This window comes from Ursus arctos, unplaced genomic scaffold (genome assembly GCF_023065955.2).
Source record: "Ursus arctos isolate Adak ecotype North America unplaced genomic scaffold, UrsArc2.0 scaffold_32, whole genome shotgun sequence".
Classification (NCBI taxonomy): Eukaryota; Metazoa; Chordata; class Mammalia; order Carnivora; family Ursidae; genus Ursus; species Ursus arctos.
In genome coordinates this window covers 17,567,876-17,585,320 of record NW_026623008.1, presented here as the reverse complement: position 1 = coordinate 17,585,320, position 17,445 = coordinate 17,567,876, and the positions used below count along the sequence as shown (strand labels likewise).

General features: G+C 47.9%; 1 protein-coding gene across 5 annotated transcripts in view; it reads left to right on the top strand.

Annotated features, from left to right (window-relative positions):
• Positions 1–17,445, top strand: part of STPG1 (sperm tail PG-rich repeat containing 1) — a 46,735-nt gene that overhangs the window by 19,758 nt on the left and 9,532 nt on the right. For all 5 annotated transcript variants that reach the window (XM_026517040.4, XM_026517043.4, XM_026517042.4 and 2 more), the window contains 4 exons: positions 2,911–3,012; positions 7,300–7,470; positions 11,848–11,956; positions 15,673–15,838. In XM_026517040.4, coding sequence (XP_026372825.1) covers positions 2,911–3,012; positions 7,300–7,470; positions 11,848–11,956; positions 15,673–15,838 — 548 coding nt within the window. The remainder of the gene's footprint in view (positions 1–2,910; positions 3,013–7,299; positions 7,471–11,847; positions 11,957–15,672; positions 15,839–17,445) is intronic.

Here is a 17,445-nt window from a genome sequence, read left to right as displayed (position 1 = left end):
CTTTTCATGGTTTATCTGAAATTCAAATTTAACTGGCCAGGGTGGGAGGGAGGAGCCTTGCATGTCTTGTATTTTATTGGGCAACTCCAGCTCCTCAGACACGTGTAGGTGCCCGGAAAACGTGTGTGAACTGAGGGCGGTGTTGAGTGTGGCAGCGGACTGGATGCCAGTGGTGTGCGTCTTCCTTGTTCACTGTTGAAACCTGGGAGAGTCACGGTGACATGTCCTGCCTCAGCTCTTCCTTGGTTTAGGGGCTCTTGATGCTAAGAGGCACCCAAAGGCGTTGAGTCCGATGTCTCTGATTTACAGATGAGGAAACCGAGGCCCCGCAATGTGACTTGCTCCAGGTCACTTAGCTAGCAGCAGCATTGAGACTAAAATTTCCTCATTGAAAACTGTGCGATTTTTTTTTTCTTTTATCCTGCACATCCTCATTTGAAAATCAGTTTGGTTAATGGGTAAGAGTAGGCTTCGTATGTTTGGTGGGGGTGGACAAAATGGGTGAAGGGAGTCAGAACGCAGAAACTTCTAGTTAGAAAATAAGTCGGGATGTAACGTACGGCGTGGCAACCACAGTTAGCAACACTGTATTGCACTTTGGGAATTGCTGAGAGTAGATCTTAAAAGTTCTCACAAGAAGACAAAAATTCTGCAGCTGTGTATGGTGATGAATGTTGACTGGACTTATGGTAGCGATCACTTTGCAGCGTGTACAAATATCGCATCATGCCGTACACACGAAACTAATGTTATGTGTCGATTATACCCCAGTTTAAAAAAAAAAGAGTAGGGGCGCCTGGGTAGCGCAGTCGTTAAGCGTCTGCCTTTGGCTCAGGGCGTGATCCTGGCGTTCCGGGATCGAGCCCCACATCAGGCTCCTCCACTGGGAGCCTGCTTCTTCCTCTCCCACTCCCCTGCTGTGTTCCCTCTCTCGCTGGCTGTCTCTCTGTCACATAAATAAATAAAATCTTAAAAAAAAAAAAAAAAGAGTAGACTTTGTACTAAGACCGCCTGGGTTCAAATTCTGGCCCTGACAGTTACTAGCCATGCGACCGTGGGCCTTATCTCTTTTGGCCCTGTCTTCCCATCTTTAAAATGGGGATTAAGGGGCGCTTGGGTGGCTCAGTGGGTTAGGCGTCTGCCTTTGGTTCGGGTCATGATCTGAGGGTCCTGGGATAGAGTCCCACATCCGGGCTCTGTGCTCAGCAGGGAGTCTGCTTCTCCCTCTCCCACTCCCCCTGCTTGTGCGCGCTCTCTCTCTCTGTGTCAAATAAATAAAATCTTTAAAATAAATTAATTAATGAATTAATTAAATGGGGATTGAATGAGTTACTGCATGTGAAGTACTCAGAACAGTGCCTGGCACACAGTGAGTGGCCACGCAATAAACAAATGCTAGCCCCACGAACAGCCCCCTAGAAAAATCTGTTCTTGTTTCCCTGTAGCTCCTCGAATCTGCTCCCACATGCCGATGTCTTCTGAACTTGGCTTAGGGCCCTGGTGCACCTGGTTCTGCCGCCTGTCTCATGGCCTGCCCCACTCTCCCTGGTGATCAGCCCCCACTCTGTGCACCTGAGATCATCATCGCCTGCAAAGTGGGAATCAGCACCCCTGCACCCACCTGCTTTGAGCAACGCTCAAGGGATTCACTGCGTTTAAAATCCACAGAGAAACCTGTTGATCTCACTGACGGCCCTATCCCGTATCCTAAACCATAATCAGACACTGCTCAGGCCAGACTGGGAAGTCCTGGGAGGCCCTGGTGGCACCTTAGGCTTTCTTTCTGCCCTGAGGAAGGTAGTAGCGATGGTGGCGGCAGGATGAGCCTGGGGGACAGAGGTTGGAAAGAGGGAGCTCTGCAGTCAGGCTGCCTGGATTGAAATCGGGCCTTCGCCATTTACTAGATGTGGACCCAATGTCTCTGGGCCTTACTTTCCTTAAAACGGACTTGAGAACACCCCTGGTGCAGATTTTGTGTTCATCGTGTCCTTAGCACTGAATTCAGGTACTGTCACTAACAGCAGTAGGATGTTGGGCAAATTCATCGCCACTTGCCTCAGTGTCTCCATCTGTAAAGTGGGGACAGTAACCCTTTCCTCATCGGAGGACTAAATGAAGCAAACTTTGAAAAGCTCGTGGCATCAAGTGGGCACCCAGTAAACTCTCAAGACAGTGGAACATCCTTTTCATTTCATGCCACTTGCTTGGCCAACTTCTGTCAACATACTCTTCCCCCTGGTAACTAGCATGGGAAGTGAGATGAAAGCTCCATTAACTGCAAAAGCAGAAACGAGCTTAGAAAGGCCTCTGTTTATTCCTCTCTCTCTCTCATACCTGCATCATTTAGCATTTGAGCCTCATGAGCCTGCCTCTTTTTGTTTGCGAATTAGACATGGTCTTGTTTGGGATGAAGGTCGTTTTTGTTTCATTTTGCTTTATAAACAGAAACACTCCCTCATTTCTCTTCTGAAAGGCTGAGGAGGAAGCTGAGTCAGGTGGGTGCGGTTAACGTGAAATCGGTCATCGTTCCTTCACCTTGGGCTTGGCTTCCCCAATCAGCACCCTGACCGGCATATCAGCCGCACTGAGCATCCCATCTTATGCTCATTTCTCTGATGGCATGAAAAAAACAACAGCATTCTTCCGGAATGCAGGGCGGCATGGTGGAGAGAGACAGACCCAGGCTGCGGGTCCCAGACCCAGGCTGGAATTCCAACCCCCTGTGCTTGGTAACTGAGACAGTGAGCGGGCAGGCTAGGAAATGCGGGGGCCAGCCTATCACCTATGAATTGGTGGTGGTGCCTGTCCTGGAGGATTACAGTGAGGCCAAGTGTTAATGGACATAAAGCTTGCGGAAATGCACCGTGGAAATGAGTGTACCCCAATGACACCCTGTTCTCTTCCTTTTAGGATAGCATCCCAGGTCCGGGGTTCTACAATGTCATTCACCAATCTCCAGTGTTCAACAGTGCCTCATTGTCTAAGAAGGGGACGTGCACTTTTCCCTCTATGGTGAGAACCCCTTCCTTGAGTAAGCCCATTAGCGGATCAGTAATTTCCTTCATCCATTGCGCAAACATGTGTTGGACAGCTGGTCCCTTCTCTCCAAAGGCTGTGGTTCTAATTAGAAGAGTAACGGCTGCCTCAGGTGTCATGCAGGTAAATTAGAGCCTGTGTCTTTAAGTAATTCTACCCCCCCCTCCTGCTACACATTGACAGAGTGAGAAGAGAGGCTAGAGGGATATTCAGAACCTCAGCATCCACATCAATTTTGTCATCATGGAGTGAACTAGGCAGATGTTTCCCTGAGATTTTTAGGCACCAGGGAAAAGATCTCACCCTCATAGGGTGTTTTACACCACTTGGTCTAATTGGGTTATTCAAGTTATTGAGAAATCTGCTGGGAGCAAAAAGAAAGCAGGCAACAGGCTGAAATGGAGTGATCTTCCTCCCTTCCCTACTTCCCTTCTTTGTAAGATGTGGGTCTTTATCTTTGTGGATGGCTCTTAAGAATCAAGGAGCTATATGAAGTGCCAATGTCCCTGACCAGACTTGGACAAGGATTTTTTTTCTTTTGCTCTTAATTTGAGTATAAATTGGCAAGAAGAAGAGATATAGCGAGGGAAAGAGGTCAAACCGGGGTAAGACTAGCTGAGGTAGGAAAATGAAAAAGAATGCCGACACAAACTAGCATCAACAAAACACATATGCCCTCTGTCCCTTTAAAAATTATAATAATCTCTTGCAAAGATGTATTATAATGCCTGACACTGGAACTGATTTCAAAACAAAACAAAACACCACACAAAGGGTCCATTTAAGACACGCTGAATGCAGCCACTTACAGGAATTTGACTTTGGCAGAGCTGACTTTGGTGCTAGCTTCCCATCAGCGGAGACATGGAAGTCACCCAGGCCCCCAGCAAGCTCACAGAACAACCATGCCTCTGCCTCTTTTTCCGCCCCAAGCCCTGCAAATAAAGGGACCTGAAAGCAATAGGCAACAGAAGTGCCATCTCACGAAGTCTTGGCACAGGAGACAAGACTTAAGACCTAAGCCTGACTCAGCTGAGGCTTCTCGATGTGGCCTCAAGCACATCACCCTTCTGTGTCCCTATTACCTCATAAAAGTGGAGACTCCCTGGAGGCGCTGGGCAAATTGCAATGAGTGAAATGCTCTTTGAAACTGCAGAGCATTGTAAACATGTTAAATATGATGAGTGTTACCACCTGAGTCACAAACAAGACCTCCCGCACCTCCTTGGTTTTCTCTCTGAGAAATTCACTGCCGTAGAGTGGCACTGCCCATTCCTGCTTGGTGCCGAAGAAGGGACGCAGTGAGAGCACACGATCAATTCCCTGGTAGGCTCTGTGTGCAGTAACTTTCCAAACGAGGAGGTTGGGCCATCTGGAGGAGAAGAGGCTCAAGGGGAGGTCCGAGTATTACAGAATCTAACCACGCCTGTCAGGTCCTTAAAAAATTCAGGTCAAACCCAAAAGAAAGCAGACATGGAGTTATGGAGGCTTCCCCTCCCCACTTTGATGGATGGAAATTTATATTTATAGACATTTAGGTTCCTGTAACCAGCCTGCAGTGGCTGATGGAGATCTGTTAGGAGACCCCACATCTTACCTACTTCCTTTCTGTGCTGATGTGAATTTCACGCCTTTCCCCTCCTCCCATAGTGACTTTCACACTTGGCACCTCCTCCATTTCTTGATCTGAGGACTCTGAGGGTGTGAAAAGTAGACCTCGTCAGAGAAAGATCTGCCTGACTGACACTGGTATAGCCAGGAAGAGAGTGATTGTAGGTGAGGCTGACCAAAAACTCTGTGGATCTATAAATTCTAGAAACTTCCTGATGACTGTTGGAACCACTACACCCAACCTTTGGAGAGGACCTGTCATCTCGCTAAGTCCAAATAATTTAAAGAGCTTCATTAATGTATTCTAAATCTTTGCTCCAGGATTATTCATGAGGCTGATGGAAGGTTAAATGGGGCAGGCGGGAGGAGACTTTCACGGTCTTTCTCTATTTGTCTGGTGGCAGGAGTGGTTCTGGAAAAATTAGTAGGTGCTGGAGAAAGGTTTGCAAATGCCAGCATGTGGCTAGATTGGAACCCACAGGCCCGGCAATTAAAAGAAAGTCAAGGGGTGGGGAGGGTTGCGTGAGTGTTATTTCAGCTCTATTCTGAGACAAATTCTATTACAATGCTTTATGAAACTTGGCTTCAAATGAACAATTAGAATAATTTTTCCCCAAAAGTGTGTTTGTAGGTGTTCTAGGCCAAAAAGATTTTATGATCCAGTAAGTTTCAGAAAGGCTGGGTAAGTCAAGTTAGGTTTGTTCACGGTAGGACTTCTCCGGGTACCTACCACGGTGGTATGTATTATGAGTCTTCGACATGGGAACATGCTATGAGTCTTCTCAAATTAATTTGGCTCTGGAACTCTCTCCCCGCTGCTGCCACCATCAACACTCACTTATCTTATAGAACTGGTATGCCAAGGAACACTCCGGGAAATGGTGCTTTAGAAAAATGTGCTTGCCTCATCTGTCGGCTGAGTCAGGATAGGCATGCTACAATCGGGATCCCTGGGGGTGGTTTCCCCTTACCAGCCTTTACCAGCCTTCCTTGATGGAAGTGAAAAGGAAAGGTGTGCCTATCCCATTGGGCAGAGGAGAGAGAGGGTACTGATTCTCCTTGAACCAGAATATCCCACAGTCAGTCATCAGCTGATTATCTTGTAAATGAAAACATACATTGCTTTATTCCTTTTGAGTTTCCCTTCTTAGAATGGAATATCTAATCTACATCACGTAGTGGGGGCAGACGGGTGCTAATGTTGGTTCCACCCCTCAACTAGCAGAGGAAGTCCGGTGGCCTCATCCCTAAAGTGGGGATAATCATAATATCCACTCCCCACGTTTTTCAAGAGGATTAAATGCAACAGCCCATGAAAAGCACTCAGTTAACTATTGCCCGAAATGCAAAGAGCATAGGGGGCTGGGGTAACCTTCCTTCTGGGAGCATCAGTGAATCCTGACAATTAGGAGAAGGCTGACTGGGACTTGAACCCAGGTTAGACTCTGAACAGCCGAGACTCTGGACAAGAACACGTTTGCCCCAGGGAGCCCATCCGCTTGTATACCATCGGTGGTCCATAGACTATATGTCGAGAACCATTGCCGTCAAGCTCAGGGCGAGGGGCTGGGAGGGGGGGTGGTGCAGGTTAACGCCGTCCCACAGCCTCACCGGCTTCCTGTGCTTGTGTACGTGTTGGCCTCTGCCCGGCTGAGGAAACCCAGGGTGATGTTCTCAAGCTCTTAACCATAAAATTATGAGAATCTTTTGTTTGTTTGTTTTATCAGACTCCAATACTTGCCATACTCTCCTAGGGTAAAGCGATGTTATCACCTAGTTTCTATGGCTTTTGCCCCTTTTCATTTGGCAAACATTCTGTTTGTTGTGTTGGGTTTTTTTTTTAACTGAAAATAGCTTGTTAGGGCTTCCCGGAAGGCGTAGGATTGGTTCTACTGAAAGAAGAAAAGCTGTGGTGTTCTATGTGATCAGCAATCAGGGGGCACCTGCTCAGTTACGCATCTGCCTTCGGCTCAGGTCATGATCCTGGGGTCCTGGGATGGAGCCCTGCATCCGGCTCCCTGCTCAGCGGGGAGTCTGCTTCTCCCTCTCTCTCTGCCCCTCCCCCTGCTCGTGCTCGCTCTCTCATTCTCCCAAATAAATAAATAAATAAATAAATCTAAAAAAAAAAAAGAAATCAGCTATTAGGTGGAGGGTAGGAGGCATGGGTGGACAGCAAGCCCCATCGACCCTTGTGCCTTTAAGACATTAGAAGCAAATTTGTTATTTAGGCAATTCAGATTCCTTAATCTTAGAAACAAGGCGTGAGGTTTTACTCAGAAGGAAAGCCTCGGCTGGAGGAAAAAGTCTAAAGCTTCCCGTCGTATAAATTACCCAACAGCTGATGAGTCAAGGGTAAGTGCCCTGAAACGGGATTGGGTGGCAATGCATTTATGGCAAAATTATTTTTGCCAAGTCCCAAATGTAAGATGAATAATTTGAGTTAGTTTACAGAAGTTGAAACAGGTCAGAACTTGCGTTCTCGAAGAGCAAATCCTCAAAGCCTGAGGTCAGTTTATTGTTGCTACCTGCCGGAGTTTCAGCTTTCACACAATGCTTCTAGACCTAGCGCTGGGCTCCATTCCTCTGACATCTGGCCTGTGGAGCCAGGAGATGATGTGAGAGTGGCTGATGCCTTTGGCTTTCTCCTTGCAGCGCTCCCGATTGGACACCATCATTTCTAAATACCCTGCAGCTAACGCGTACACCATCCCTTCACGTTTTGTCTCGAAGAAAGACTTCAGTAATTCCTGTTCCAGCATGTTCCAGTTGCCAAGCTTTGCAAAAGTCCTCAAATTTGAAACTCCTGCACCAAACCAGTACAATGTAAGAACGTCATGTGCGCTTGTTAAATATATACTGAATGAATGCTTTCCTAAAATAAACCAAGGTGGGCGACGCTTTGGGAAATAGCATCCTAATGCAATTGATAAACCAGGTAGCATTTGTTGACTGCCCAGCAGATACATAAGGCTGCGCAAGGCTTTATGGAGAATTGGCAGAACCCAGAGAAAAATGTGAGCGCGGAGGTCAGGGGGAAGCAGTAGGAAGACCACGCCCCGGAGAATACTTACGATAATCACTACTACTACAGAACCTTTCTGGGACAGTATTCTCATCTGTAAGAATTATTATTTTCTGCATTATCTGCAGTCACTATCCATTTACTGCTTGGGTTTTTATATGGAAAAGAAGCTTCCCTATTTCCATATCAGAAACTGGGTTTTTAACAGTAATGCTCTGCCAATTACAATCACTTTGTCGTTATGGAAGCAGAACGGTATGAATAATGGTGAAGAGATGGAGTCAGGTTCAAATGTCGACTGTGCCACTTTCTAACTGTGTGGCCCTGGGCATGTCCCTTCAGCTTTCAGGACTCAGGTTATTGATCTGCAAAGGGGGGAAACGTGTGTACTTTGTAGTGTTAATGCAAATATTATACTAGGTCATCTGAGCTGAGTGCTTAGCCCAGCCGCTGCCGCACAAGGACTCCACCGTCCCTGGAGATCGGCAGGGCTGCCTTTGGGGGAAGTCACGTTACCTCTTGAGCCTCAGTTGTAAAATGGAATCAATTATACTCACCCTACAGGGTGATGATGAGAACCAAATGAGACAGCAAATGCGGAAACCCTCTAAAATACATAAGAAGTGAATTGTATATAGGTATTAATATTATTATGACATATTGCAAAATATTTTGGTCTTAGAGTACGTCATTTTTAATTTCCTATTTCTTTTATGATACTTATAAACAATATTTATTTTTCTGACTACAAAGACCCTGCCGACCTTCTGTGATCGATCCAATCAATTGTAATGTGCTCAAAACGATATATGAGCTGCTAGGCTGGCATGTCCAATAGAAATATAATGGTAGCCACATACATCATTTAAATCTTGGGTGCCCGTGTGGCTCAGTCAGTTAAGCGTCTGCCTTCAGCTCGGGTCATGATCCTGGGGTCCTGGGATCGAGTCCCACATCGGGCTCCCTCCTCAGCCGGGAGTCTGCTTCTCCCTCTCCCCCTCCCCCCAACTCGTGCTCATTCTCTCTCTCTTTTGGAAAAAGAAATAAATAAAATCTTTAAATCGTCCCAGTAGCCACATTTGAAAGTAAAAAGGAACAGGTGAAATCCATTTTAAGAATACATTTTATTTAACCTAGTATATTCAAAATACTATTTCCATGTCTAATCAATATAAAAATTATTAATTATACTTATGATTATATATATAATTATAAATAAAAATAACTGATGTTTTACATTCTTTCCATCTATCTTTACAATCCAGTGTGTGTTTTATACTTTCAGCACATCTGAATTTGGGTCAGCCGTGTTTGCAGTGCTCCATAGCCGGGGGCTACTCTGTTAGCAGCACATCTCTAGACAGTCTTCCCCTGGGATAATCAGAGCCTGAAAATAATGGTGATGATGATGGTGACGAAGTCCTTTTCCAGGCCTATGTACTGTTCTAAGCATTGTGCCTTCATCTTATGTAATATTCACGAGAATCCATGAAGTGGGTTCTCTCTTTCAGTTTCTGCAAGAGGAGGCTGATGCTCAGGGAGGGAAGGGATTTGCCCAAAGTTGTCCTGCTCAAAGGGACCATTTGCCTGTCAGTGAGCACAGGTAGGTGGCTGAGGTCTAGAGCTGGAGAGTGATCAGTCATCATGCGCCAGCCCTGCTGGGTCTCCCTTCATGGACTCTGTGGCTACTCTGTGCTAGACCAGTGAAACTGCTCAGATTCCAGTGGGGACCTCAAGACAAAGCTAGTAAACAGGCAAACGAAATAATTACAAACTGTGGCCAGCTTTGAGGCAGACGAATAGTTGGAGCTTGAGAGATAGAATATGTGGAGAATATGGGGGATGACAGCATCATGTACTTTAGACTGGGTGGTCAGAGAGGGCTGAGGCTGAGACCTAAGAATTGAAGGAAGAGCCAGAGTTGAGGGAACAGTATGTGCAAAGGTCCTGGGACAGCAAGCAGCTGAGCCTTGGGGAACTACAAGAAGGTAGCTGGAGTAGCATTAGCTAGGAGGAGAGGGGATAAGGGGAAGCCAGACAGATAGGCAGGGGCTAGATCATTCAGGACCCTAAAGACCCTGGGAGAGATTTGGTTCTCTATGGGAAGGCTTTGAGGGGGATGACATCATCTGATATACGTTTTTAAAAAGCTCCCTCCAGTAGCAGTATGGAGAATGGACCACCGTTCAGGCAAAGAGTGGATTTTGAAAAACCAGTTAGGAGACTATTATGCTAATAGGAGAGAGGTCAAGGCCTGGTTCAAGAAATTGATAATGTTCTTGGCCATTGCACCTTTGCCATTCCTGAGAGAGGGAGTTAGTGTTTTATGCATCTGCCAGCACAACCCACTGTGCACTCCTTCACCCGGCTTCACATCTCCAGTGCCCCGCACAGGTCCTGGTATGCGGTACACTGCCGTAAATGCTTATGACGTTGAAGGAATTACCCCCAGTAGTATATAGTCGTTAATCTAGAAAAGACAGCTTCCCAAGTCAGAGCTCAGACCTTCTGCCAACGGATTGATTTTAAGAACGTGGTTTTTGTTGATTATTGTTTTATTGAGACTGAAACTAATTCATGTTCTTCATTAAATATATTCAAGCATTTTAGAGATCCATGAACTGGAAAAGCAGAATTCTCTTCTAATTCTGCCCTCTCAAGCAAACCACCATCAAAAACAGGTGCAATTTCTTTCAGAGTCTCTTCCTCCTCCCTTACTCCAGTATTAGGATTATGCTGTCCACCGTACACATGCATTTTCTATTCAACTAGAGCCTGGATTTCTTTTCCCCATGGTGGTACAGTAAACCTGCTGCTTTTTTCCCCCCAACCTGCCAGTGGAGCTAGCTGACTGTTTTCCTCGTCTAATGGTGAAATCTTCCAGTGAAACAGACTCCAAGTATACAAAAATGCTCCCTTTTTCAGTTGTTTTTCTGTCTGGGTGAGGAATAAGGCTGAAATCGTGTTTTGTCTACAGGAGGCTTTTTTCAGATCTGGAGAACAATGGTTGAGTCAACTGGCAAGAAGCAGAAATGTGGTAATCCTGTTAGCCACACTGCAGCCGAGGGCTGTTAGGGCTTTTCTTTGCCTTTGCTTACCCTGATCCCCCACCTCTCTATTCGAGTCCTTTCTCCCTATACCGTGTTATTACTTCCTCTCCGGCAACCTGGCTCCTGTCCTTCTGTCCAGTAATTAGCCTGCTCCATCTGATGTTTTTGTTTGCCTTCCCTGCATGCATTCTAGCCATTAGGACCCTGGGAAAAGCTGAATTCCTCCGCCTTTGTAAACACAAAATCAAAATGCCATCTGCATTTCTTGAGAAACATTTTTTTTTAAACAAGGGAGTATCTCAGAAAAATCAAACCATCCTGGCCCCAGCAAATAGTTTCACTCATTCAGTAAATATTCCCAGTCACTGCATTTACGATTTTTATTGCTTCTTTATCTAATGAATACAAGGACTGACTACAAATTGGCATTTAAAATATGTATGATTCACGTATAGCAGAGGAATGATCTCAGGGTTCTTTTCTTTTTTCTCTCTCTCTCTCTCCTATTATTTTTAGAGTGCTGAACACACTGTATATTGTGTGGAATAGTCAAAATTCTTAATTTCTGGCCAGTCCAGAAAAGTCGAGACAAGGGAGTGTTACAGATCTGATCATAATCTTAAATTACCTGATGCCCTTGTGTGCCCCCAAATCCTGCATTCATAGGAGGGCTGTTTGAACAATAAGGAATCAGGGTGGGGGTATGTCAGACTCAGGGTCCTGAAAGGAATACAACTCATAGAAAAAATAAGGAAAATGCGCGTTTGCAGTGTTATAGACATGAAAAGATGCTGTCCTAGAGGTGTTGTCTGCGGACTGCTGTCACCCCTAAGAGCAGGGGTACCCGATCTGCTTTTCAGGTGAGAACACCCAAGTTCAGAGACACTGAACAGTCTGCAGCATCGCGCCCCGTGTGTGGCAGACCCGAGACGAGCCTGGCAGCCCGGTCTCCGGGCTCCTCTCTGGGCTCGGTCCGCTGTCCCATGAGGGTTGACCAGACATCCGCCCGTGATCACAAACTCCTCGGCCACTCCAGCTGGGCTGATGGCAAAGGCACAGCCGGGGGTCCCTTTTCCACGCGCGTCCCTTCACTTTCCGAGGAACAGCCTGCTTGTGTTCTGCCCGCAGGCCTCTGTCTCGTACTGCAAGCAGAGAAACAACGTCTGTGCCCGAGCCGGGTTTATGTCCAAAACCCCGAGAGGATTTTTCGCTGTCCCTGAAACAGGACCTGCCCCAGGTAAGCAGCCACCTTGCACGGGCCCTGACCTACGGGTTAACGTACCAGATCCGCTCTGTGGGGACCGTTGCTTCATAGGGAGTCTCTGTGGAAGGAGTTCGGCTTTGGGGGGAAGGGGATACGAAACAGGTGCTGAACAAAAAGGAGAGAGCCGAGAAGACCCGGGTCTCCCCCTCCAGGGGAAGAAGGGCTGCTCTGGCAATGGCCCCCAAAGCAGCCTCGTTGGCCTCCCCTTTCATGACCGGGCACACCGGCTCTGGGCCGCCAGATGGGGAAGTGTGCACATTCGCGTGGCCCAGGCGTCTTCACAGGCCACGGGGGGCACTCAGTGCCCTGAGTGTCCGGACCCTTCCTTTCCTCCTGAGCCTAGAGGGGACCTCATCAGCTAGTCAGTCACCGAGCACTGGGACATGGCTCTGTTAACGGCGAGCCTGCTCCGTGCTCAGTATTTTCCGCGCAGTCCTCACCCGTCCTCCTTGGCCTGTGCTCTTAGTCCCGCGTTGCAGGTGAGGAGAGGGGGCTCGGAGTGGAAGTGGCCTGCTCAGCGTCACACAGCGGGCGGGGGCAGGCCTAAGCCCAGAGGGGTCTGACTGAGGGCACTGTTGCCCCTGTCAGCCCACGGTGACTTTTGAAACTGCCCCAGGACCCGGCCTGCGAGTGTTTTCCTCTCTGGGCTGGGAGCCCTGTCGCTCTGTCTTGTTTCTCAGACCCACTCCCCGCTTCCAGCCTCGGGGAAAGGCTTCCAGAGAGGTCAGGCGATGCCGCCATTGGCGCTTGGGGAGCCCTGGTCAAAGCAGACCTTCCCAATGGGTCCTGAAGACACCCCCCCCCCACCGCCACCCCGAGGGAGCCTTGAGCCCCCGAGCTGAGAGGAGGAGCGGGGAGGGTTTGCCTGCTGGATCACACCTCTCGGAGGCGAGGCGGGGCGGGGGTAAAACTGTGCCTGTTGGATTTCAGCAAATCCAGATTAAAGTTCAGAAGATCAGTCTGAAGCTGAGGAACAAAAGCAGCCCTAATTAGGAGCTAAAGCTCCCCTGGCTTGCGTCAGCATGGGCAAAGCCCCACCTCGTTTGTTTATGCAGAGCAAAGCCCGCATCCCTGGAGTCTGGCCAGAGGCCCTGCCAGTGAGCCCCGGGCTGTGTGGGATGCGGGCACCTTCTCAGCCAGCCACACGTGCCCACTCCTTCCAGGAGGGTCCTCAGGGGCCCCTGGCCCCTTGTAACGGAGCAGGAGGGGGAGAGGTGGGGACCGGTATGTGTTAAACTCCTACTGTGTGCCAGAGGCTTACGCTTCTCATGGAATGATCTCCAAACCCTGTGCGGGGTTCGGCCAGCACGCAATGGTGTGCTCAGAAAGTATGAGCTACTATTATTGATCCCCGTTTGACAGGCGAAAATGGTACTTAGAAAGCAGGTAACTGGCCCAGGGTCCCTTCGTGGATTTGAGTCCAGGCCCATCCCACTTGATACCTGGTGCCTCAGACCCTCCCCAGTCGAAACTTGCCTGGGGAGTCTGCCCTTCCGCGATAAACACTCAGCTTTGACCTCTCGGAAATAACTCTGGTCGTTCCTTCTCCTCCGGCTGGGGGAAAACAGATGTGGAGCTGGGACTGGCATCCCTGCCGGGTCCCTGTCCCAGCTGCTCTCAGGGCCCCTCCTCGGGGACTGCGGGCCAGGACCGGCCCACCTCCAACTCTGAGCAAAACGCTCACCCTCGTGCATTTGCCGGTTGGATTTTCTAAAGTTTACCTTTGCCAAGCACGTCGCAAGTGGCCTCCTCTCTATTTTTCCTTAAAATAAAAAAAAGGCTATTAGGATGGGGGAAACGCTGATGTCAAAGTGTCACTTGACACACGTGGGTTTCAGCGTGGGAACTGCACTGTGAGCTCAACTCCGTGTAGTCTTCCAACCACGCTCAGGAAAAGACGAGAAGGAAATACACCAGCACTTACGCTTGGTTGTCTCTGGGCTGAGGAGCATAAGTGTCTTTTTCTCCTTGCTTCTGCTTTTCAGCATTTGATAATCAAGCCATAGCTTTAACCTTTTTGTGGAACAGAAAAAAAAATATATTTTGTATATATACAAATATATACCTATTTACACGCTCATGAGAGAAAAAGAAACATAATGTGAGAGATGTATACCACTATTATAAAGGCTGCTAACTGGACATTTGCCGTTTTTTAACTTAAACATCTATTGGGAACATCTTTTCATGTTATTAAGAAACCTCCTAAGAATATAATTGTTGAAACAGGTGTATGGTATTCCATTGCATGGCGGTACCGTGAGATAAGGACCTAATGGCCTCTTACTGGAAATGTAGGTCACTAATATACATAGAGAGGCAGCAAACATCCTTGTAGCTCACAGCTTGTGTGCAATCAAGTCTATTTCCTTATATTAATTGCTTGAAGTGAAATTGCTAAGTCAAAAGTATGTAAAATATTTAAGGTTTTGGGTTTTTAAAAAAATATTGCTGACCAAATTGCTCTTCAGCAGAGAAGTAATTTTTCCTCCTGCTTCTGTGAGGCACCTGTTTCTTCTCACCTTTGCCACCACTGCGTACGATCATTTAAACAATCCTTATCTCGCTAATACCCCATATTGTTGTTTTCAGTATCTTGCAGTGGAAAAGTAGATTTTCTTTAAAACGAAATCAATCTTACAATGTTTAGAGAACGTGAAATATTTTTCCCACCCACAATGCGACCACTTCTCTGGGTTCCTACCAGTTTTTATTCTGAGGGGTCCATTTGTACCTAGATGTCAACATAATATATAGGGACTTTGAGGCATGATTTTCACTCACCTTTATTTGCAAAAATATGGCCATGAGGCCTTATGGTCTCCATATTCATCATGGCCAGCGCCGACCTTCCACCAGACGGGGTGCTGTTTGCCTCTGGTGTTGGACCTTCAGGCCACGCACCCCTCCTCACACTGCGCACTGTGGTGTGCGTCTCTATGCTTAGAGCATTTCCGCGTTGAACAATTTCCTTAATTTCTGAGTAGTGGGAAGGCTGGGTCAGAGGGTCTAGACATCCGCAAGAGTTTACTCAGTACTGCCTCTTTGCGTTCCAAAACACCTACGCCCCCTGACAGGGCTCCCAACAATTTAGGGGTGAGACTGCCTCCTCTTCCCCCAACCCAGGCCATTCTCTTCCTCTGTGAAGCTTTGTGCGCAGCCAAATTAGTTTTATTCTCTCACAGTTTCTTGAAACAGGGCATGGTGGGACAGCAGGGACTTTGGAGACAGGTGGCCCTGCGTCCACATAATAGGTGCTAAATAAATATTTGCTGACTGCATAATAGTTACTAAACGACTACTATGTGCCAGGAACTTCAATATTACTCAACTCTCCTAACCACCCCGTTGTTGGAAGAATTATTCTTACCTCATGGAGGAGGAAGCCGGGCTTAGCTCCCAGTTAGATGAAATCTTTTTGACAAATCATTCAGTATCTCCGAGTCTCCCTTTCTTCCTCTTTACGATGGAGGTGACGAGGACCCCTCTAGCCGGGCTGCTGTGAGCGCTAAACGAGCACGTGGTACATGTTTCCTAGAGAGCGAGTGAAATTTTCAGTTACTTCAGGCAACAGGCCATCGTGGAGCGATACCACCTTATAGGACTAAATGTATTCTAGGTGCGAGGTACTGCTTTTCATTTACTTGAGAAGAGGTCCTTATCCTGTTTTAAAATGTCTTTCTTCTTAGGGCATTATAATATCAACGAATCCCTTGTGAAGCAGTCGCCAAAGGTATCAATGTCTTGTTTTAAATCCAAAACTGGACGTGGACTGCAACTGCCATCAACAGGCCCGGGACCTGGTTATTACAACCCCAATGATCACACCAAAATTCTGAAAAAGGCTCTTATCCCGTGAGTCCTGATTATGCTGATCTTTCTCTTGAAGGTGGTTCTGGGGAAGGACCCGACAGAAGCAGAAAAGGAAGGGGTGTCACTGGTTGGAAGGACAACGGCTCCAGGTCACTGTCTGGGGGCCCTCGTGGACATAGTGGGTGTCCAATAAATATTTACTGAAAGCATAATACTTACCGAGCTACTACTGTGTGCCAGGAACTTGACATCTTAGTCAACCATCATAATGACCCCGTTGTAGGAATTGTTACTCTTACTTCATAGACTGGGAAGCGAGGCTCCAGTGAGGCTGAGGATTTGCCTGTGTGCACACAGCTAACTTGAAAGGCCACTGGGAATCAGGCTCAGGACTATCTGGATCCTTCCACATCCCTCATGACGATGCGCTGTCTTGGTGCTGACATTATTCTATTTTTATAACATAAAATCTTTCCTGGGGTGGCAGGATACACAGCAGCAAGGGGCTGTCACCGTTTTGTGCTGATAGGTTGCAAGTCTAGACAGTGAGGTTGGTCGGACCTGCTGGATGTGAACTTCAGCCCTGCTGTTTTCGGGCTGTGCGACCTAGGGCACTGTACTGAGCCCTCGGAGCCTCCGTGTTCTCATCTGTGAAGTAGAGTGGGGATAATTCCTGCCTCATAGTGTTGCTTTCGGATTTTCTGTGTTTGGCGTGGTGTAGGTGCAAATGGTGACAATCTTAGCACAAATGCAAAAAGTGAAGATGGGGATTTGTGCTAACCCGTTTGATTTCCTATGCATTTAATATTACTTTCACCAGACAGGTATAAGAACTCACAGGGCTTATTTATTCCTCAGATGGTTCTAGAACTAGAACTAACTGTAAGGTCAGGCCTCCTGTCCCCCTCTAAGACCTCACCCCGGTATAGTCCTCTCCAGGCAGGTTTGGCTCCGGGGGGGCGGAGGGGAGGCTGACCTGCAGGGCGGGCCCCCCAGAGAGGTCAGGCAGGTGGCCAGGCTCATACCACAGTGAGTGAGACGTCCAGACAACCAGGGGAGGCTGGCAACAGCGGGCCTACTCTGACCGTCAGGGCAGGACAAGGAGACGGGGTTGGGGAGAAGAACAAGGCATGAACCTGCCGGGTCAAACTTAGGATCTCGAGAAGGGACTCAGACCCCAGATGGAATCCACTGGGTAAGTCCCTTCTGCCCTTCGGTTCTTGGGTTTGGCAGGTCGGCCCCTCACAGGCTCCAGGGCTCAAAACTGGGGCAGGACGGCTTCAGGAACAAGGCTCTCTGAACGTCAGGGACTTCGGCCTCTGGGCTGGCGTAGGGCACCGCTGCACACCACCTTTCCCCTGCTGTGCCAGCGAGTAGAGTGGGTAAGAGGACAGGGTTTGGAGCTAGCAGAACCGGTGTGAGTCGCGGCTCTGTCCCTTCCAGAGGCTTCTCCTCTCCGAGCCTCAGTTTCCATGTCAAGTGGAGATAAGGGTCTCATCTCATGGGGGTTTCGTGAGGGTTAGATGAGGATTTTATCATCACAGCTGCTGCTGTTCTGTATCGAACGCATATGAGCATATAGGATACCACTCCTCTTTGGCATAGCCACTCAGGCCCCTAGCTTGAATCTGGAAGCTTCTTCGAGGCCG